The 24,637-nt window shown below is 38.6% G+C and overlaps 1 protein-coding gene across 10 annotated transcripts in view; it reads right to left on the bottom strand.

The window, feature by feature from the left end:
• The window catches only part of GRID1 (glutamate ionotropic receptor delta type subunit 1), a 511,036-nt gene that overhangs the window by 107,564 nt on the left and 378,835 nt on the right, over positions 1-24,637 (bottom strand). For all 10 annotated transcript variants that reach the window (XM_064716077.1, XM_064716079.1, XM_064716085.1 and 7 more), the window contains one exon: positions 4,392-4,445. In XM_064716077.1, coding sequence (XP_064572147.1) covers positions 4,392-4,445 — 54 coding nt within the window. The remainder of the gene's footprint in view (positions 1-4,391; positions 4,446-24,637) is intronic.

Below are 24,637 nucleotides of genomic sequence, written 5' to 3'. Positions count from 1 at the left end.
GGTCCTTTTCCCACCTCTCCCTCTTCTCCAAAAAGTTCGTGTTACCATGGCATGATCACTTTCACACTAATTATCTTCTGGCTTCCTCAGCCCATTCTTCCTCAGCCATAATGAAATCTGAACTGATGGCTGTCTTAACATTTTGAACATGTACAGATAAGGTCAATCAAAGGAAATTTGTGAAGCTCTGTCTGTGTCCCAACCCTATTTTCTCCACTGCAAGGAATTAAAATCATCCTTTAATTTCTTGTCTTTTTTTTAAACAGAAATGCCCCAAAAAGTCACTTTTGAAAACAGTTTTCCTCAGTGTCTTCTGCATATTTCCAGGCAAAAGTTTGTCTCTCACCTCTTCTCAGCTTCAGAATGGGTACAGATGTTTTTTGACATGTAACATTGCATTATCTTTATTTCATCCCTACCTGCCCTTCACAAAAAGTGTTCTCCTATATCAGTGAGTAGTGTTGTGCTTTGCCTGATCATATCTAACAGTTTTTTGATTAAACTACTGAATAAAAAAGAAGGTGAAAAAGAAATTAAAGAAATGATGTCTTAATAGTAAAACAACTAACTTGCATTATCTGCCAAATTCTGTACCATTCCACTTGCAGGAAGAGTAGTTCTTTTTGTACTGATTTACATGTAAAAATAGTGAATGTTTAGAAACTTGGAATTAGAATTAAATATATTGAGATGAGAGAATAAAATACTGTGTTTAATTTTATTATAATTTTGTTCAATATTCCAGTTTTCCAGAATAATTTATCTCTTCTTTACCCTTGGAATGGAGACAATTTTAAAAACGTCCCACAAAAGGGGAAACATGGTTTCTAACTCTTTTTATACTCCCAGACCTACTGCTGCTGCTAATAAAGAAGCAGACACAAGCTCCTGGAGCACTGCTCCTGGTACAACAACATCCAAATTCAGTTTCAAGTACTGCTCTTGTACCTCTCCCACAGACACATGCCCTGGGCAAGGCACAGCATTTTATCAGAAAAGGCAGAAAAAGAGAAGGGGAGAATGAAAAATGTCATGAGGAGCCAACAGAGATGCTTAATGCCAGGTATGAAAGAGAAAGAAAAGAGAAAAAATAAAAATAATAAAGAAAACTAGGGAAAAAAACAGGAAATAAATATGCAAAAGACAGGGGCCATCTGTAACTGTGCCAGTCTTGCCAAAAGAAGCAGCAACACACGTCTATCGAAGCTGGTGGGCACTTCAACCATCAAAGGTCCAAGCAGAACACCAGATATGTTCTAACAGATCTCCCAAAACTGCAAGTCATTGACAGCTCCCCACACAGGCAATGATAATGAAGTGGTTTGGACAATTCTGGAGACACAGCTAAGCATGTAGTAGTCATCATAAAAAGCTACCTGGCATATTTAACCCATAATTTAGGTAGAATCAATGTCTAAATGAAAGCAAGAGATGATTTAGCATTTCTAGATGAATAAAAAACAAAAAGTGCAGACAATGAAATATAAATCAAAAAGGGGGTGGGTAGTTAGAAAAACTTTTCTTGTTTTTCCTTCTAATCTTCACTACTTTTGACAGCTATTGCAATATTGAAACATAACCTGTTTGAAACCAGAAAACTGGGCACACAAATATATATATTTTTAAGCAGTAAGTTTTTTTATCACTTTGGCTGCAAAGAGGACATATGAGGACATGATACTGCCTGAAAAGATCCATCCCTGTGTATTCTCTTACCCTAGAAAACCTGCCAGGTAATGGTTCAGCCTTCCAACTCCACAAAATAAATTTAACTCCCAATAAACCAGCCTTTTTCTAAAGATGACCAAGTCCTTTCTCACTAGCAATGGCATCCAAACTGAACCGATACTTCAGCACAGACCTGGGTTATTGAAAACTAGCAAACAGGATTTTATTAGTACAGCTGTTTGTTCATTTGCTGCATAATTACCAGTCATACAGATGTACAGTTAGCTCATCCAAAGCTTGGTGGTCTTGCTTATCTAACAAAATTTAAGTAATAAAATTTGTTCCACCTCCAAAACTTAACTCCTATTCTACCACATGGGAAGGCACACAAGGGGAAAAAAAACAACCAAACACAAATTTTTATCAGATTGTCAGTGCAAAGAGAGTAAAGTAGATTTAATTTAATAATAAAATTCTTATTGAAATAATACCATGCTATATAGTCATGCTTCCTACAGCAAGGTAAGTCTAAGTTTCAGGTCCTCATGGGCTTGAGGAGAAGTGGGAGACAGAGTACACTGTAAGGTGCTCTGGGTCAGCAGATCTCAGTAGCCCAGGCTGTCCAAAGCCCTTCATGGGTTCCCTGAAGTGCACAAGGCCTGGAAAACCTGCTTACAATCCAGTGCTCTTCATACAAGGAACCTCCATGGAAAAAATTGTCCCTGTGCTCTCTTCGTGCCACTGCCCCTTCAATCAGTCAGCCCTACATCCCTCTTTCCTTGCAATGGGATCACTGGGTCACAGGGTGAATACAGTGCAGGGTCCTCAATCTGCACAGGATAAAAAAAGATTGGCTAAGGTTTTGGTCCATTTGCATAATGGACTTCTACTCTCATGGAAACACATCAAAAAGAGATGATTTGACTGTTGGGAATTTAAAGTTAATTCCATTCCACAAATCACAGTAAGAATCAGCATCATCTTTTCCATCAAATATTCATGCACTTCCCAGTACCACTAATTGGAAACATGTACATGGAAAGCTTAATCAGTCTGTCTTCTTGCTAGCATGGAGGGATGCACACTTAAATAAGAAGCAAGCCCTAAGAAACCTCCAAATTTCTATAGATGCATCCATGGAGATGTTCAATGCATCTTCTTCTCACAGTAGCTTTAATCACACACACAAATTCCAACACTTCTGTTAAAGAAAGGACAGTCGTGACATTTCCTCTTCCTTTTGCCTGCAAAGAGTTTTTTTCCAAAGTTTTGTGAGTCTGAAAGGCTTCTCTAATTGTCTGTTTAGACTGAATTGCATTTTGAGATATTTATGAATTATGTGCATTGATACTTTTCACTAGAAATTTACACTCTCAATTTACACTTTAAATTCACATGCTGCCCTCATAGCTTCCCTACCCAGTCTTTAGCCACAAAGGAGAAAAAAACCAAAAGCATCCAAAAGAGAGGCAGAACTGGCACCCTGTGTGATTTGTTTGTGTGTGTACAAGTGTGCACACATTAGTGCACAAATGCTGAAGGCTTTTATCACAATGTTACAGATTTAGGCTTCGTGAATTGAATTTTAACATCTGAACAATAACAGAAGCAGTAAAAAATTCACAAACACTCCCTCTCTATAAATGTTTAGGGAAATATGCACTGCATTATCTTTATGTGAATATAAACACTGACTCTCTGGGCATCTTGCTGATGTTTTGTAGTGGGTCATTACAGCAGCTGACAAACCAGGAGGTACTTAAATATAAAAAGGACTAGAAAGAATTTACAAAGCCTTCACAAGCAGGGATTTCACTCACTTTCCCTAACCCCTATTTAATTACAGAGCCTGTCTAATGCCATACAATACAATTTATAGTTACTATTAAGAGTTGCCTATCCAAAATTATTAGCTAGGTGCAAAGAAAGGAGGGAGAAATTAACAAAGGAATTGACTATTAAATTGGAGGCTATGCATTTATAATATAAAAATAAGACATTGAACACTGTTCTTTTTAAATTATATATTTTGCTATCTTTAAATAAATTATGATTAAAACAAGGAATTTATAAAATAATGCCATTTATCAGTGATTTATAAGTTACTATATATGGTACAACATTTCATTGTTTTTGAAATAAGAATCTGAACAGCTTCTCATTAGGGCATCATGGCACTAAGGTAAAATAAATAATCTTTGTAGTAGGAATAGGATCCCATTTGCTGCAGAGAGAAACATTACGCTTTGAATTTAAGTTATTCTGGATGTTGGCCAATACACCAACACAGTTCTGCACTAGAGAAAGCCTGTGTGTCATGTAAATACATATTTGAATGGACTAAACTTGCAAGGGCTCTTTTCTCTCCTGGCATCTGTGTGCAGGCTTTCACAGCAGTGGAGGGTGAGCTTCTGCCAGAGAGATTCCTGTGTTTGAGATATCCTCTGCTCCCTAAATAGCTAATGAAATAGTGTCAGCAGGAAGGTAAAAGCAAGTCTCCCCGTTGCTCTGAGGTACATTGGAAGCTTTACCTTGACCCCTGGTGTCCAACCTATGCCAATTCAACTAAGACAGACAAGCAATGACACCACAGTTTGAACCTTGTGCCATTCAAAAAGCAAAAATGCTACATATATGCTCAGTTTGGTGTGTCAAAACATATGAAACAAAAGATGGTGATGAGTGAATGTAGTGAGCTGTGTTTTCTCTTTTGACTTTCTTACCTCATTTACATAGACCCAGTGACTATCCTTTGATGCAAGGTTGGTTTCCACAGCCTACAAAAATAAAAAGAAACATAATAATAAAAATAAATAAAACATGGAAAATATATTCCAGAAAGAACTTATATAAAAATGTAATATAAAGCTAATTCTGATTGTTTTCATTGCTACTGATATTGTTTCAGTATAGTTCTTTTCATCTCTTCCTCTGCTGCTTCATGGAACAGTAACTAATTGGTGGCAGCCACTTTTCTCTGAATTCAGTTCCTAAACCAAAGTACCCTGACTGTGTCCATGTACCACAAAAGCACACTGGGACAGGGCGGTACATGAGCATAAGGGATCCTGTGGTGAATAACTGCACAGAACATGCAGTTCAGGAGATCTACCTTCTCTATGATATATCTAATGATCCTCCTCAGCTGGGTTTCTTTTCAATATGCCTCCCAAAATATATTGTCTCTGGCTCATTACACCTCTGATAGTTTATCTGTTAACTCACCTAGTTAATTAAAAACATGACAGTGAGATGCTCAAGCGAAGTTCGCACATTTATATGAGAGCTCACCCTCTCCTCACATTTACATAAGGCTCAAGACAAAGTTATTATTTGCATGGTCACGTTACTGTGTTCCTGGTATGAACTTGGATAATCACTAAATACTATAAAGAAACATCCCATCTCAGCAGTTTGCATATTTATCCATACATGTATAACCCACTGGGAAGCTAAAACTGGAGAAGATTGCACTACTAGTACTGAGAGAGAACCTCAGTTGAAGGATCTCGCAATAAACACACAAGTTCCTAAGTGTCCCCTTTGTTTGACATGGATAAGCTCACTTCAAGACACTTAATAGTCTAATAAAGTGATAGCAAGCATGGAGAGATGTACACTACACTGCCAGTGATATTGTTAATGTCCTGCTTAATACATGGTTAAACAATTACTGCAGTGTGTTCATCTCTGCTAATAAAACAGTGCACACATGTATTTCAGGAGGCAGTTCATTACACCGTTTTGAATGTTCCTGCCTTCAACCACTTCTTTCTTCTGTGCCAATATGACCCCATTTATTGAACAGATATTCTTATCTCTCTGTTATAAATGGCCCTATGAATCACTGAAATGAACCCAATTTAAAACAAAAACTGCAAACAAATACAAATGAACAAAATACTTCCAGTTACTAATTTTCAACCTGGATAATTTCCACAGTATGTCAAAAAAGACTGCAGTGGTACTCAGAGGCTCTGTAGACTGTAGCACTGGGCTGAGCAGGAACATCATCAACCACCTTCCTCTTCAGAACACATTTGCATAATAAGCCTCTCAGATATTTAGTGTCAGATGGGATGAATCACCTTCTCTTATGACACTGACTACAGATGACTGGCTTAGAATAAACGCCCACGACTTCTAAGGCTGCACTGGAATGACAAGAAATCCATCCTTGATATAGGCTAAGGGGTATCTCATTCCTTCAAAAATATGAGGTAAAACTTCACTAAGTAGCCAACACCAGCATCTTTAACATTAATCTTAGCTTACACTGCGTCCTTAAAAAAGGTTTAAATTACTTGCCGAAGTAACTGTTTTAAAATTTTACTCATTTGTGTAGTCCATACAACCACAAGAGAAAATTGTGGGCAACACACGTATCTCCCTCTATTTCTCATGTTCCCAAGCTGAAATACTCCTTTAAAGAGACAAAAATCCCAAGAGAAACCACAAACTCATTGAAAGAGGAAAATCAACACAGACAGAACACAGTAATTCTCTTTACCATGAAGAGCAACATCCCCTTGGTAATTGCCTCCCTTCCATTTCTTTTAGCTGGGAGGAACATTAAACTGACCACCTGAGGAACAGCAGCTCTTAGGAAAGATAGCAGTGATGAACAGGAGGGCAAAAATGTGTACATTTTCTCCCTATTCAGCTCCCAAATATATCCAGACAAAGCCAAAGTAGCCAGGTGCTGTAACAGAGAGAGAAAGAGCAAAGTGCTGCTAGCATTAGCAAAGCAGAATTAAATAATGCTCAGGTGCAGAGTTATTGCACTGGCTACATTGAGTGATTCATCTGCAACAGTGAGCAATTTGTATGAATAAATGCTCAGTCTGGGGAGACGCAAGAGCCAGGGAATTTGAAATGAATTATCGTATCTCATTCTTCTGGGTTCACATATCTGGGCCAAAGTTTTTAAAATGAGGTGCCTAAATTTAGGCTGTTAAAGAGTTTATCTTTAGTCATCAGAGTGCCAGACCACTCAGCGCTCCTCCTACAGAGCCAATGGCTCTGCATTCTAATAGCCTGAAATGTATTTAGAAACATCACCGTAGGTAGTCAAGTCTGAATGGCTCTAAATATCTTCTGCTCAGAACTACAACACATAGCCTGAACTGCTACTCGAAAATGAAAATGTGCTGGGAGGGAGCTGAAACTTCCTGCATTTTGTACCATATTTACAGACTTGCAATCCAAAGAAATCTTTTAAAAAACCCTATTGAAAAACAGCTCTCAGGTTTCAACTTTCTGATATCACCAGTCTATTGCCAGAGGCTCATGAAAGTTAAGCAGTGCAAAAAGCAAGGTCCTGGGGACCTGTGTTATCATAAGGAAATTTACTGAGAATGCCTCAAAGCAAGAAAAAAGTTAATGTTCATAACTGAGTTTTTTTTTTTTTTACTTTAAAGAGGAAAAAGATACTTAAGAAATTATGGTCACCCATTTTTAATTTTTCAAGCTGTTCAGGATCTTGCCAATTGTTTGACATTGTGTCCAGCCATTCAAAAAGAAAACAAATTGTCTATGAAACATCCTTGAAGGACCTATTCCATCCTACTTGATAAATGTACCCTATATAAAGAAAGTAGGCTATGAATTTCTAAGATTACTTTGCCTGAGTAAAAGCATTGCCACCTATTGGGGAAGGATTTACAGGTTAAACTATGTTATAGTTTTGTATGGAAAAATTATTAATACAGGTGTAAAATGCCCTAGTTCTTTTTATACTTTCTATGTAGATGGGGGTCTAGGTGATACTTGGGAGTAATGCTTCAAAACACTTCTATGAAATAGAAAATCTGCTTTTGAGATAAAAAGCACAATGGAAATAAAAGAGCATCCATCTTTCATTTGTTTCATCTCAGAGTAGTAAATAAATTCTAAAAATCTGGGAAAAAAGAGGTTTGAGACTGTGCCCTTCTTCCTCCCCATCTACCTTTCAAGAGCCAAATGTAAAATGCAGAACACAAACAAGAGAATTGTAATTCACTCAGTGGACCACTGCAAATGACAACATATAAACTATACTATCAGAATCAGACCAGAATTAGAAGATGAGAAGGGGAGAAGTGAATGCAGGAAACTGTTTAATTTCTCAGTAGTAAGCATTTGCAATATAAATGAAAAAAGAAGGAACTGAAAATCAAAATACGAGCGTTAAGATTTCAGATCTCATACAACACTGATAAAAGGGTAAGAAGCTTAATGAAAAATAATCAAAGATAGTTTCACATATATAGCTTTGTTCACTTTTAAATGTATAACTTAAAATAATTTACTGCCAATAATCCATGAAAACTTTTTTATTGGAATCCAGTGGAAAACAAATATTTACATTGCCTTTATGAAAAAGTAACTCGGTTCATTATTTTATCTAATGGCAGTTGCAGGATTAAATAAGTTAGGAAAGTAAGCAATAAATACTGCTATATTCAGAAACAATTTTGCAGAGGGGGAAAAAAAAAGAAACAGAAACAATTCTTTCTTGACCTTCTCAAAAAATCTAAAACTGAAAACCTCTCCAAGCATATAATGCCCGGCCAATAATAGGGAAGGCTCTTTTCCACAATACCTGGCTGCTTTGCCAGGGCCAGCACCTTGCTGTTAACAGCAAAAACTGCATAAAAAGGGATGCAGGCATGAGTGGCCGGACACAACCGAGAGGAGATGCTGGGTGTTCAAACAGACCTGGGCAGGCTGTGCTCCAGAGACAGCAGGATGTGCTGAAGAGTTGAGAACGACATGCAGCAGTGTTATAGTTACACACCTGTTGTCTCCTCCCTGTGCACCCAGGGGAACAAGCAGTTGGGATGTCTGGAAGCCCTGCAACCAGCCCTGGGATCCTAGAAAGAAATGTCTTGCAGATGGCAAACACAGATGTTCCTGTTGTGTCTCAATTTTTGGAAACAAAGGTTGCCATCCAGAAATCCATGATAGAAAAGAACCACCAGACTGTTTTGCTAGGGGGGATACCAAAGTAGCAAAAGTTATTATTTGCACATCCTGTAACTTAATGGTGAGGATAAAGAGCATCATAGCTTTCCACAATGAAGAAACAAAGCAGAGGGCAAACTGGGGAGTTCACAGAAAATAATTTGAAAAGGGTGTCCTAAGAGACATTGGAAGAACTCAAAACCAAATCTCTTGCAAACTGCAATGGTTTAACTCCAGCGAGCAACTAAGCACCAGGCAGCAACTTGCTCACCTCCCTCCCCTCTCCCAGTGGAATAGGGAAAAGAATCAGGAAAAAAACAAAAGGTAAAACCTGTGGGTTGAGATAAGAACAGTTTAATAGCAACAGCAAAAAAAAAATCTTTAAAAAAAAATTGTAATGAAAAAGAACAGAACAAAAAGACAGAAAAATAAGCCTCAGGATGACAATGATGCACAATACAGCTCCTTCCCACCTGCTGACCAATGCCCAACCCATTCCTGAGCTGCCACCAGTGCTCCCAGCCAACCCTCCCCAGTTTATATACATGCTGTGGAATGTGCCTTTGGCTACTTTGTGTCCATGTCCTGGCCATGCTCCCTCCTGTCTCCTCATGCACCTCCTCACGGCAGAGCAGGAAACTGAAAAGTCTTTGATTTGGAGTGAGCACTCCTTAGCAACAAGCACAACATCAGGGTGTCAGCAGTGGTGCTCTCACAGTGAATACAAAACACAGCACTGAACAGCTACTAGGAAGAAGAATTAACTCTATCCCAGCTGAAAGCAGGGCTCAGCACAAAGTGATGACTAATTACAGCTGTCATCAGGGAGCAGATGCCCTGCACTGCAGTGAGTGCTCCCTGTCACCCATCATCCCCCGACCACAGCTCTGGGCCTCAGTCTCTGTGACAAAGCTCCTCCTCCACAGCTGCATTCCCACTGCAGACCCCTGCCATGCAGTCAGATCATGGCCAGCCCCAGGGTGCCTGTGTGAAGGAACCTTCCCTGTCTGAGCATCCAGGACCCTGTGGCTGTCACACTCACAGCACCTGAGTGACCGGCTGGGGGACAGAGGCCGCTTCCCACCTGCACCCCCACACTCACACAGAGCACATTTCCTTACTGCCTCAATCCCAGGTTTCCCATGGTAGTGTCTCAGACATCCCAAACCTTAAAATAATTTAATCTTGGTATAGTAAAAAAAAAAACAAAAACAACAGCTTGAGCATCTGAGGAGAGACCACAAACAAAAGAATCCCTGAGTTTTATCAATATAAAGAAGAGGAGGTCTTGGGTTCATTAGCTTCTGCCATGTCCCTCAGTGTCCTGGCCATAAGTCCCTGGGCCCCTTGTCGTGCCAATGGTTGTCAGTTCAGGCCCTCTGGTCTCTGGCTCCCACCCAGAGCTCCTGCACCAAATGTCTCCCTCAGCACTGAGAGCAAAACCCAGGCACAGAACTGCTGCCCATGGAGCATCTGAGCAAACAGCCTGCAGAACAGCTGAGCTCCTCCTAGAGAACAGCATGACAATGACAGATAAACCCATGATTTACTTTTTCTAACTTATTTTTAATTATTATTCATAAAGAAGGTGAGCAAAGGAGGGCTTGGAGAAGTAGTCATGTCTAAATCTCAGCTATTTGCAAATCTTTCATAAGGGATCAGTCTCATTAATTCATTACATACTCAATTTACATTTGCCCCTGAATATGTGTGAAAATAAAATTGTTTCCAGCTCTTGTCCCAAGTAAGTTTACTTCCAAAAGGAGCTTCTCTTTTTTTCCCTTTTTCCTTCCCATCTTTGGATAAATTATTTCTCTACTTTGTTTTCTTTCCCCCATCCACCAAGAACAACAAAAAAAAATTTAGAACCACTTTGAAATCTGCTGTAGCAACACTGCAGTACAGCAGAAAAAAAAAGTCACTCTCTTCTGTATATAATTTTGTAACCTAATCCAACTTAGGTCCAGCTGCTTGGTTTCATGCAGGAGATAGATTTGGATTTTTAAAAATAGCTTTGTTCTTGATTTAAATGTCCAGGAAAACATCCTGAGACTCAGGAAACTGGTTTTGATCCCAAAGAAGAGCTACAGACCAAGTTTCCACTGCAATACAACTGACAGTAATTAATTGGACAATATCAAAGTGCACCTGTTTATCTGAGAAGCTTTGTGTATGTCTTGGATACAAATAAGTTAAGATAACAGATATAAAAAAGTCAATTTTTGTAGAACAGATGGGTTCATTCTATAGCCCCTAGATACCCAACTTATATTTAGAAAGCTCTTCAATTAAAATAGTGCAGTTCTTGTCCAGGTGTGACTTGCATAGGTAATAGCACTTCACAGAAAAACAGTTTCTCTGTACCAGTGAGTGGGATTTTTGTACTTCCCTAGAACCTTCTTTCCTTTGTATTTTAAATAAATAACTCTTGGCTCACTATCTCCAGAGAAGCATTATTAGATCAAAAATAAAGAAAACATTACTAGCCACAATAAATAATTTATATAAATATTAAAATTTTTATAGCATAATAAAGAGCACTCCAAACTGATACTATTTCTATAGTTTAATTGTTAACAGTACCATTAGAAGAGAATTTAAAACAAAAATTTCCAGTACAACATCCCAGCTCAAGATAAAACCTTATAAAACTAAGATAATTCAGACTAAGAATCTTGATGATAAAAATTCAGTTGCAGTAAACTGGATCAAGCATGTAGGTTCATTTTTATTACTTAATACAGGCTAACTAAAATTTCTAAATATTATTTCAAAGTGGAATATGAACATTTTTCTTCTCTAAACAGCAAAATAGGAATTTAAAGAGTTTCCATGATGTATTTTTGCAGATAGAAAATTTACTGAAACTGTCCCTTTCTAACTGAATCTCATTTTCCAACAATTTGAACTTTTACTAAAAAAAATTCCAGAAATTCCGTATTATTCCTTCTTTCTGAAGTTATTCCCAGAACTGTGTATGTACATATTTTTTCCAAAGCACCAAGCAGGCTCACCTGTGTTTCCCTGATCACCACACTGATGGAATGATGGAATTCCTTTTACCACACTTACACCAGAAGTTGCCAGTTCTGACTCCTGGTACACAGGAGCTTCCTACAAGCCATTAATGAACCACAAGCATAGCAAATCTTTACCATCCACATTTTTTTATATTTCTCTATGTGTATGACTTCGTTCTTGGGCTACACTCTATAAACACATTACTGATGGCCCTCTCTCAGCAGGGACCTTTTTTCAGTTATGCACTGTTACATTAGAACATAAAGCCTGATCCTTCTGCAGAACTGCACTGCTGAGAAAAGCTGCTCTTCCCTCCATGGTCCTGATGAAGCACAAGTAATAACTGAAAGGCTGTCATGAGATCTGGTGGCATTTTAACCATTCCAGGCTCCTCCATTAATACAAGCCTATAAACCAGGCCTGCTCAGCCTGAATCTCCTCAAAAAGAGAGGCCAAATTGGTCATGGAGATCTCTATACTCTCATTAGTCTGAGTCAGCTTTCCAGGGTTCTTGCTCCCCATAAACTCTGTAATATTTCATTTATGTTCTGTTCAAACGATATGCAATGGTCCTGTCTTGACCTCTGTCTCAGTTCCTGCACAAGATAAACAACTCAGCCTAATGGGGTGGGGAAGAAAGATAAAAAAGAAGGGTGGGAAGAAAGAAGAACAAAAAAAAAAACAAACATCCCTGAGCAAACTCCTAAATATCATTCATAAAGGAATCCCATTTCTGGTTGCTAACAAAGGATTTCACACAAAGAGGAGTAAATTTGACCCAAACAATTAACCTGCTTTTAGCACAGACCCCTGGAGTTGATGAATGCTAATTAGAAGATGTACCTGACAGTTTGCATTTATCAATACAATTTGATAACAACTCAAACCACAATATACAATTTAAAGTTTGCACTGCACTAGTTGCCTGTTACTTAGGTCATAGTTGATTGAAAAAATATACACTGAAGGAAACCTACATAAAAGGTAAATGTTAATCAAGAGAAATACTGGAGATGAAGAAAACTTTATGAAAATTGTGAGAAGACTGCTGAAACTTCCTTGAGATACACAGCTGTATTGTTCTTGAGTAACTGCTGTAATATATGTGGCACTGCCTATCATTTTAGCCTTAATCATTTGGATGTAATGCACTGGGATTTCTGTTTAATCTGATTGCCATTTCATACGTAATGCTTATTACAGTCAATCTCCACTGCCATTCCATTTAGTGCACATTCTCCTGAACGATGCATGAAAACACTGCACATGGAACTCTTCCAAAAGCATTCAGTAACAATGTACTCTTCAAAGCTCAAATGTCACACAGTGTTTATAAACACGGTAACTGCTGACCATTTAACTACATGGCACAGAAGTGACACTGGATAATTGCACAGCTGTCAGAAAGCAACATTTCTGTAAAGACATGAATCTAATGGTAACTAAGGAACAAAAACTACCAGAAATATGGTACTTAAAATTTTAGCACAGCCACATGCCAAGTTGAATTTGAAGACCCAATAAATCCTTTTAAAATAATAACTAAATTTTGCTCACTTTGACACCGCTTTTTTTTTTTTGAAAATAATAGGTTTGTACATCTATATTCGATTTAGAAGCCTTATGCTTTTTAGAGACATTTACAAAGAATTTTGTAATGTTTTGCTGAGAACTGTACACGTGAGTCACGCTCCAAAGAATAAACCAAAATTCCTCAGAACTTTCCAGCATGTGAAGTTTGGCTTTTTTTTATTTATTTGATTCTCCACCTATCTTCCAATAACAGAAGAAATTTCCATTGAAACAATATAGCAGTTTAAGTCTTCTGTTTGGAATGCCTACAGGGGATTGACTGGACATTGGTTTGAAAGTTGAGAACGCTTTTTCAGGCACAGATCCTGGGCAAAGAAACCTTTTTTTATCTTGAGGATTGCTCTGGGTCCTTGTAATAGGCACCGTTTCACAGTCAGGGTACAACACTTCCAGTGCATACCACCACTCCCATTCTCTGTGTTTTCTCAGCTCTGCTCAGAGCAGCAGCTTAAACTCCAGCTCCAGGCTGCACTGCAAGTTCAACTACATCTAGTCTGCACAGAGGTTTCCAGAGTTTGATCTTTTTGCAGGTATAAACAGCAGATGGTAACTATTCCATGAAAGATGCAAACTTCTTACCTGACATGCACCCAACACCAAAGAGTGAAAACACAACTTACACATTCCTAATTCCCCCCTTCAAAGGGCTCATACCTTGTTCTGACAGCATGATAGCTGAAGCTCTGAGGGTCATGTACCACAAACTTTGAAATGAAAGCACCAGCTATTGCTTGAAGAGACCACATTGATTTTCAGGAGCTTACAGTTTAATACTGATTTACTGCCTCTACTACCAAGTTGCCAACCACACTGCAAAGCTGTTATTTAACGTAGGTTATGGGGTTTTAAACTCTAGGAACTTGGAAAGATTTATCAATATCAAATGCTACCCTGTCCAATATCCATATTTTCATCCATCCACATACATTCTATCTCTTCCCTTAATTTTTTAAAAAATCATGTCTGGTTTTAAAGGAAAGATGGCAATAGTCAGACTGAAACATAATCGCTTTCCAAACAATCCTTTTCTGCCTACAGGGCACTTCTGCTTTAAATTGCAAAATAAATACATAAATAAAGCAAAGTCCTTACAGGTCTGAGGACCTTCTTGCCAGTCAGAGGGTACTTTACATGCACAAACAGTGCCACAGGCTGTGTGAGCATTAAAGAACACCTGAAAGATCACCTTAACCATCTCAAACCACAAGACTTTTGCTGGCCAGCCCTGCCAAGAGGAATGAACATTTGCTGTTCTTTGCACTGCCTGAGGACACAGGCCTGCTGTGCATTTGCCAAGTGAGGGCTCCCAGGATGCTGGAGGAGGAGGGAAATCCTTGGGGAGCAGCAGCAATGGTGGTGTGGAAGGGCTCCCTCTCCCTCAGTATGCCCACAGTCTTAAAGACTTCATGCAAAGCCTTATGAGCCTATGAAGGGCACACAGAGGCAGCAGTCACCCAGCATGGTGTGCATGTACAGCTCATGCCAACGGCAAGCAGACACAAATAAATTCACTTTTTTTTGTTCACAGATTTTTCCTTCAAGCAGATGTTCAAATATTCACCACTTGGGTCCAATCCTGTGATGTTTTGCACCTATACTTTCCCAAAGCTTGCAGAGATACACTGGAAGCCCCACGGTGATCTCATTACTGCCAGTCTGCATCAGCTTTATCTTTGGCAGCAAAAATGGTATTAAAAATATACATTACAGTAATGGGGCATGAGCAGATTTGACTGGAAAACATAATTACTTTTCCTAAAGGCTTGCACAGTTATTCAGAAGCGTATGGCAAAGTTACTAATTTAAAAAAAAAAACCAACATATTTCATCCTTGGAACAAACTTCTGCTTCATCTAACTAACACAAGCTTGCACAGTGTTTGTAAAGTTATAGACAAATGGAATTTTGAGACTGAAACTTTCCACACTGTCTGGGGCAACAGCTTATCTTCTGACTCAAGAGACACCTGCATACATTACAGACTATGCCTTGATTCTGCTCCTGAAATGAAGTAATTTTTAACATTTTTAGTAGGGAAATTTCCCCCCCATTGTTTCTGAGGCAGAATTGAGATAAAACACAGATTTTTGTTTGACTTTTCATGTACGCGAGTTTCTCTACATATCCAGAGGAGGAAAAAAGGGAAACTAATAAGTTTCTAATTTTAAAATATGAGCTGGTTTGACTTGTGATATAGTACCCTTAGCACTGATTTCTATCATTCCATCCATGCAGGTGAAAGGATGCACAAGGGAAATTTCTATAAAGTTTAATTAAAGTAGCCTACACCTCACTGACAAAAAAATAATGCCCACTGTCTGGTACATCATTTATGCAGGATAATTTATGTAGAGGACTATCAGTCGATGTTTTATACCTCTAATGATCTGCTTAGAGAGAAGAAAACCAGTCTCCAAATTTTACAGAATGTACAGAGTTTTAATTGAACAATTATGTTTGTGACAAGTTCTGATTAGAACCTGTTTCAGTGTACATCCCACTAAAATGGACTCAAATTTCAGGCTAATGTATGGAAGTATCCATCAAATATTAATTTCTTTTTCTGAAGATGAAGTGACAGCAACCTATTGTGTAACAATACAACAAACAGTGCTGAACAGGGAATTTGGCATGAAATCCATCCTCCTTGAGGGAAAATCCATGGGAGATGGAAATAAGAACCAAGCCTACCAGCTCTATTCATAAGGTTTGTGCTGCGGTCATTTTTTCTGTTTGCAGAACTACTTAGGTACACCAAGCCCTTGAGCAAGGCCATGCATTTGACCACACATTAGAGGTACCTTGAGCTGATACTCTGCAAAGAGAAACTGAGATGCTGCAGGGAGCAAACAGACAAGCAAATAAAGAGACCTAGAAGAACCCAGCAAGCACAGAGGAAGATAAAATCCAAGGGCTGAGACCTATGGGTGGTGTGGACCACACAAAGAAGAATAAAAAACATAAATGAAGAAGAGGGAAAAGAGGGCAGGGAGGTAGGAAGTAACCACAAACCACATGAAGGCAAAATAAAGTTGAGAAGTTTGGAGATTCACACAATCCCAGGAACTGTTGAATTGCATGAGGGACAAATTGACTGGCCTGCCATCAGAGAGCACAGAGGGAAGAGGTCAGCTAGCTAGGACAAGAAATACGGCCTGGAGACAGAAAAGAAATAATAAAGAAAGAGAAAAAAAGTCTTTCTTCACTTAGGTCAGGTGTCACTGTAAAGTTACTTCTGGATAAAGTAAGCGTTATATATAGGTGAGATAGATGTACAGTGCAAATTGAAGCAGGACACAGCTAATGAAGAGGAACAGACAGATAAGACTTGTGATAGAAAGAAATGGTCAGCAAGTGCAACAATTGAAAACTATTTTCATTAAGTGAACACTTCTTAGCTGATTCTTTTAGATAATACTTCAGTGCTGGGCTTGAGGGACTAAGTCTGAAACTAATAGCAGAAAATTAAATATTAAAAAGCATACAGGGCTTGCAGTCTCTAAAACTACTTTTAATTTGGAAGGCTATAACGTTTTTAATGAGGATATACTACACAGTCATTTCCAAAAAGGGCAGTGCAAGATGTAAAAACAGCAATAAGAAGAATACAAGTGTGGTGACATTTTATTCACAAAGGGAGTGATACTTACCTAGTAAGATAACAGACAACAAAAAATAAACAGGGATATCATGGAAGGGAATAAAGAAAGACGTCTTGGGATAGCAGCCCTACAGTCAAAGCTGAACACAGAAGAATAATCCTTATCCATTAAAATGGTCTGCAGGGGTCGTGCACATTTAATAAAACTTATATTCTTGAAGTCAGAACATAATAATAATAATAAATTTGTAAAAAAATGCAATCATTAGTTAAATGAAACTAAGTAAAGTCAAGGTTCCTAGCTTCACAACAGAGACCTTAAGAAATTCCAAGTTTCCTCTGCCATCCTTAGATTTTGAAGTTTTCACCTGTCCAATTTACTCAGCAGGCAGTCCTTTGGAACTTGAGAGCTTTAGTTGCTTATTTAATATTATCAGCAATGAATCTGACAAATACTATCAAAGGAATTAGCTACAATAGAAAACTAGGAAGTATGATAAATACACAGGTATTTAGAGAGCATTTTAAAAGCTATGATTTCTGAGCCAGGTAATATAATTATACCGAAATTCACTACTACGAAAAAAAAGGTCATGAACTCAAGATAACAAAGAAAAGTCTATTATTTGAAACTTCATCAATTTCATTTGAAAAACATCAGGGGTGTTATTACAGGTTCATTATCTGTGGTGTAGCAATCTGTACACCCATGAACAATCAGATGTTAAGATACGTATAAATATAGCTAGATGGATAGGTATAGATTGCTATATTCATAAAACAGATGGAATGTCATCAATAGAGCAAGAAACAAAGATTCCTGAAGTCACTGGTAGGTTGAGAGTAAAGTTTAAAGTTTGGACAGTTGAGTAGCATAATCATAACACAGTATGTTTCCTGTATTTCAAATGCTTTATTAAGGACCCCAAGAGAATAAAAAGAAAGCATCCCACCTGCTAAACCCACATGGCCATGCTAGCCATGAAATATGATATGAAAAACATATGAATACAAATATATGTGGATGCAAGCATTATCGTAGATATATTCAGGTCAAGAATAAAAAGATTTCCTCTAAGTCTTATGTGGAGATTCTATATTCACCTCACAATGGCAGTGGCAGGCCAAAACACACAGTTTCATTTCAGGAGCATGATCAGTTTATGAAAGTGATTACCGAATACACATTTATGTATTTATGGCCTCTCTTCTCAGCAGACAGAAGCATGCAAGCCAGGAGTTCCCTTCTTATCTTGTACCACTGAGATAGAACAGAAACCCAGCAGCAGCCTCCTAGGTTTCATGAGGAAGACATAAAAATATGGACTTCATGTGTTATAGACTACAGCAGAGCTGAAAGGGTTAATAACTGAGGCCCTGTTTCTATTAGGAACTCAGGCATTCAAGGTTTAACATCTCAGATATTGTAAATTGCATCTCCTGGAACTTGGCAAGCATCTTGTCAGCTTCAATGTAATTTGTTTTTCCAAACCCAAATTGTTTTTAAAAGATTAAGGTGTTCTAATTTTTAAAAGCATTAAGTACAAAAGCAGTAATCCTTTACCATTGTGATAAGGATTGTCTACTATAATGTCTATTATTTACTAAAGCTTGACTGCCAAAGAAACGAACTCATTTTTCAAAGTCCATTTTTTAATGTAGCTGAATTGCTATATTCTGAATTTGGGGCTGAGAAAAGAAGAATGATTACTTCAGTTCTGAAAAACTTGCACAGAAATAAATATGATTCAAGCAAGAATTAATAAAATATTATGGGATGAATATTAACTTCATTCAAGTCAAGGGGGACAAGATTTCATCCTCAGGAGTCTTTTGTCTATCAAATATTGCTTCAAAAGCTAGAGAATTAATGGTTTAGAAGACTACTAAGATCCAGTTTGCCCAGATGTGTTGTTAAAGTAAATCAGTTAACAAGTCCTTATAAAAGACTATCTATTAAAAAAAAAAAAACAACCAAAAAACAAAAACCAAAAAACCCCACACCAAAGCTAAGTAAAGAAATCTGGAACTCTGCTTTCTTGATGAAAGTAGGCATGGCAGAGTTCTGGGGAGGGGGAAAACCCACCACCATGATGTTCACATCAGGCTGATACCACTCCCACCTGAAGAAAACCAAGATGATATAGAAAGAGTTTTCAATAGAAAAGAGTAGGAAAACCCCCATAAATACAGTATGATGAGACCTTTTCTTGCAATTGGAAATGAGGGCAGAGAGATAAAGTGCATGATAAACATCACCCACATGTGACAGAACAAGGAGCTCAAGTCACTCATCCTCGTTTAAGATCAACAGCATCCTTGCTTTAAACCCTGGAAATCTTTCTTGCCTTCAGTGGAAGAGTTTGTCACAGCAAAGGATGTGCTGAACCTGCTGCTTTCTGCCCCAGAAGAAGCAAAAGAGAGCACACTCCTGGAGATACTGTCAGTGTTCCAAAGGCCAGGCCAGAAACACATCCCTACTGCTGGCTCACTTTTCATCTGCTTGAAAAGTGCTTTAGAGATGTGTTCTCCTGACTATGCACATTTATCTGTGCCTTTTACCACTCTCTCCATTAAAGCATTCAAACTCAAAACTAAAGCTTAGCTTATATCACTGCAAGTTTGCACTTGCAATTTCTGCCCTTCTGCATCACTCCTGCAGCTGCTCCTAAGTCTGGGGCTTGATTGTTAATTGAACACTAGAAGGTAGCTAAAGGATTGTTCCTTCCTGAATCTGAAGCTCATAGCCAGAACTGTCAATCCATAATCCGTATCTGCCCCTTCCCTGGGTAAATATGCACATTTGTGTTTGTCCACATTTGTGTGGCTATGCTTCCACAAATATATATACATACCCATATATCTGTCTGAGGACAGGCACTTAAAACAGAAAAAGAGAAAATGGAAGGAGAAAATCAGGTCAGCAGCGATGTCCAAAGCATAAAGAGTATTTTAAACAAAGTCATGTTCTCACCACACTGAAGGGACACTCAAAAATTTACTCCTGGATTTATCATAAAATTACTGGGAAAATATGAGCAAATTTTCTCAAGTTTGATTTAACTTGATAGTATACACGTACATTTTGATAGATACATACCCATACACTCATGCATATAATGTTGCAAATCTAGGACTGACACGGGTAGGAAAACCACTGTTGCAACTTTTCAGGGATCATACAGAACTGCAGGATTGTATTAATAGCTATGTTAACAAGTGAAGAATGTTTGCACATATCTTGGCCACTGATTTTTTGCTATATCTAAGTAGGATTTATTGGTCAAAGTATGCACTTACATGGAACTCCAATGTAAATTATTACAGCACACTGTTTGTTTCTGTTCTGCTTATGTGTCATGCATTCACTCCCTTCTGTGGCTTAAGGAAACTGCAAACAGAGGAGGGCAGTCCTTTTGGAATGGCTTGAATAAGCACATTTTTATGTCTCCGTTTGTTGGCTCCTGGGAGAGAGATGCCTCTCCCATCCAGAGCGACACTTCTGGGACACGTGGCAAGGAGCCATTCCCCCCACTAGATTTGCTCATGCCTTGCCTTTGAGAGCACATTTCAGCACTTCACTTGGCTGTGTCAGATGAGATAGCACATGGCTGAGCTCTGTGCAAATTGCCTCTCACAGCAGCCTCATACCATGCTCAAACATCACCCTCCCTCACCTCCCATTGTTCCCTGTTTCTTTTCATTAAGTCTATTCAGCAATTCTCCCTATAATCTGTGTCTTGGCTGTCTCTCTGTCAGCTGATTCCTTCCTGTCCCTCTCAACAAGCACAAGACATTACTCACCTGTCTGTGCTGCACAGCTGAAACAGAAAAACTATCAGTCAAGTGAGAAGACTGCAGCCCACTCCTATACCATTATTTTGCTTTCCCTTAGCTACTCTGTACTCCTATTCCACAGGAAGATTTATTTCCCAAATTAATTAAAAGTACACAGCCTGTCTTCCTTCTGAAACTCTCACCAGCTATTTATTCCATTCCAAAACCAGAGACAGATGGAGCTGTTTGCCCCCAGCTGTAGAGAAAGCTCTACAAACATAAAACTCTTCCTTCCCCTCTACAGCATCCCTGGCCCCATGTGTCCCCAGACAGATTGAAGAGTCTGCTGCAGCTGTGTGAAAACTCTAGACTCTAGGTTCTCCTGCTCTTTTGAAAATGAAAGGCCACCTGGAATTTTGAGCCATGTGCGTCTTGCTTTCTGGGTCTTGCCTAAATAAGGTATACTAGGCTCAGTAAAGTGTACCCAAAAAAATGAATTTGTAACAAACATTCATTTACTCAGTAGTTTCGGGTAGTCCAACACCTGCTCTCCTGGTACTCAAGTCTTCTTGCCCAGAGACTTCTGTCTCTGTTCTTGGGATGGAGTCAATGAAAGGATTCCTCAGTCCTCACACTTTTATTCAGAGATGTGACCTGCACTGTGAGAAATGAACAAGCAGAACAAGTCTTCACCAGCTTCCAAAAACCAAACAAAATTATTTTCTACTCCAACTACCTATCCAGTTTAAAAAAAGGGGTAGGACATTCTTTCCTTGAGCTCAGTAAACAGCAAATAGCCACTGCAGTTTGTCATTTAGCATAACTACAGATGCTTAGATGTACTTGATGCAAAGGTATGCCAACATGGGTATACACTCTGCCAAATACCCTGTTACAACAGGGTCCACCTTTCAGCCAAGCCAAGTGCCAGAAATTTGCCAGTAAACCCCTACTTGTTCAAAAAAACCCAACAACCAAAACTACTGCATGGCACTGTTACACAACCCTCATTTGAAGTTCCACTGCTGGAACCTGTGGTACCCTAAGAGCAAACAAAAAACACTCCTGGAATGGATTTTTAACTGCTTTGTTCCTGTAATTTATAGACAACTAGGACATTACATGGCTTTCACAGCCTTCACATTGGCCTCAATCCTTCTCTCTGACTACTCAGCATTATTAATTAACAAAACTTGAACTTCCATTTAGTAAACTGATCATAAATTGCTCAATATACCGATGCTTCTCAAGTTCTGCTTTTGAACTCCATGCCTGTGCAGCTGGGAAACCACTACATAAAATCTTGAGCTTTCTTATTCCATCCTATTTGCCAAGCAAGGCTCAAAACCTGCCTCAGATGAATAATTGTAGTAATAACTGAAATAAACTGAAATGTCTTGTTTTTATCACTGCTTGAATTACTACCACAGAAAATGAGGAGCCTTGGGAAAAGAAAAAAGATGTTAGAAGCATCTGTCTGATGCAAAAATCAAAGTTCCTTCGATGTTTTAAGTAAAGTGACAGCAACTCAAAAATGGCTATGAATTTTCAGTATCATACTTTTAAAATCAATAGGATTTAAAATGCATGACTAATTGGGCTGATACAAATTCCCCTTTTGAATTTGCATATGTAAATGTTTGCAGAATTACACAAGTAATTATGCCACCCTTAGCTACATGATATCCATCATATACAGTCTGGATAAGATAGAAACATTGATAAATTAGTGATCAATCTTTAGAACAAGATTTCCTTTTCGAGTAATCCTATGACAAGCATGAGTACAAGGACAAAAAACTGAAAAAATCACCACCATTCCTTCCATCTGAGTGTGTCAAAGGCAGAGAGTGAATAAATACCATGTGGTATTTTCAGAGCAAGGCAAGACCTGTCAGCTTTTCCTCAACCCTCCACCCTCTGACAGAGCTGACAATGTGTTGCCACAACCAAAGTGCTTTCAGAAGAGCCATCATCTTCCCTCTCTCTCCCAGACAGGACTGCAACACTGAAAGCCTTTGTGCCACGTACAACTCCAGGCTGAGGAGACAGACTCGATATCAGGAGCTGTGTTTGATGCAGAAAGAGCAATAATTGAAATTTTCACCCTTGTTTAAACAGAGAGCAGTGGGGATGGCTGCGAAGAGAGCAGCAGGAATTCCCTTCCATGCCCTGTGTAAGGTTTCAGAGGAAATGCTGCAGGAATATCCACCACACTTCCAGCAGCTCTGGAGCCTGCTAGCTTGTTTGCAGCTCCCTGCACCCTGAATTCAGCCTCTCTGACCACACAGTTTCCAGTTTTACAGCCCTCTCTGAAACACCTGCACTGAGGATGCTTTTCAATGCATCTTTGTTCTTTCTATTCAGTATGAGGGGATTTAGATACTGGAAAAATTACTCCCCTCACGTTTCTTTAGAATTAGTGCTTTCACCAGAAATATACTGAAATTAGTGGGTCTCTCTTCAGTTGTTTTCAACAAACATAGGGCCAGACTTGGAAAAAAGAATATGAAAAAAGCAAGAGTTATCCTTTTTTATTAGGCCCTATCATAATCATCTTGGCAGAAGAAATAATCATTTACATGAGAGGACAAATTAATATCTAAATAATAAACTCTCCATGCTCTGGAGTAATTTCTTCACAACTGAGCCCTCTATGCATAATGTAAGACTGCTGAGTCGATGACTTTGAATAATCACAAGTGACCTGAAATAACAGCAAAGTAACACAGAGAACTGAATCTTTACCATGGTCTCCCACAGGGACTAGAATCCATTGTTCCACACTGCAAAATGTTGTTTGTGCAGATAATAATTTTGTCTTTTCTAACTTTAAAGTTCACATTCATAGGCTTTTTTGATTAATCAAATGGCTCTGACAGCCAGAAGCTTCTTTCCAATATTAGAGAGAAAGTGGTGGGTGCCAATTTATGGTTATTCAAACCAGTAATCTCCTGTGTCTCTGGCTGCTATTATTCCCTTGCCTGTGACCCAGCCACTTAATGAAGTGAAATTAATTTACAGTAATAGGAAATTCTCAGAACTACATGAAAGCACAAGCTTTAATATGAGAAGAACAAATGGCTATTTCATGCAAGGCTGACCACAAGCATTGTAAAGAAATTTGAAAGGACTTTATACCTTTTTAAATAGGTATGGTATTAGCTGGAACAATATACTGCAGTAAATATGATAAATCAAATGCCTCTTCAAATCAGAAAGCACCAACACAATTTTCTCCTTTTGTCACACAGCAGAATTTTCTCATTTGCATATAAATGTATGACACACATATATTTTATAAAGGTAAAACCAAGATCTTATCATCCTTCAAATCCCATTTAACTCTTCTATCATAATACCAATGACAAACTCCCAACAGCAAAGCAGTCACAGGGAGGTTGACATTTATTTTGCTTACTCGTCCTTTACAAACTTATGTATTGGTGAAATAAATATGGGTTTATCTCAAATGGCAAAGTAAAGCTCCCATTTTTGTCCAAAGATATTGTTTATCTACAGAATTCTACAAAAGTCTGAAACTGTAACTCCAATCTCTCACATTGTTTTATTTCCTTTCATGTAGGAAAGTACCACTTTTCTAAATTTTGCTTTAACATTCTTCCCCCACCTCTGCCCTGAGAAAACAGGAGGGTGTGGAAGTAGAGAGGAAGAAGTGTGCAAGAGCCACAGCAGCTGGCGCTGTGGCTTTTTTTTCCTCAAAATAAATTTCTTTATTTGAGGCATTAAACATTTCGGATCATTTGCTAACTAGCTCTAATATTTGTTTTGTTACCCCTCATATACTCTGTATTCTTTTACTAATTTGTCAAGCCTTCTTAGGTGCCCTGTGGGAAAGAATGGTTTTCAATGCAGCAGTTAGCACACTGTTCCTTTGGCGTGGCTGGGGGCTCTGTGTTCCCATGCTCTCCCTGCACACATATGGTGGGGATGCTCGAGCAGCACACTGACAACATCCTTTGACATTTCTCATCACCCTCTTCCCCAGCCTGACTGAGACCATCTGATTTC

This window comes from Zonotrichia leucophrys, chromosome 6 (genome assembly GCF_028769735.1).
Source record: "Zonotrichia leucophrys gambelii isolate GWCS_2022_RI chromosome 6, RI_Zleu_2.0, whole genome shotgun sequence".
NCBI classification, from domain to species: Eukaryota; Metazoa; Chordata; class Aves; order Passeriformes; family Passerellidae; genus Zonotrichia; species Zonotrichia leucophrys.
This window is presented reverse-complemented; position numbering and strand designations above follow the sequence as displayed.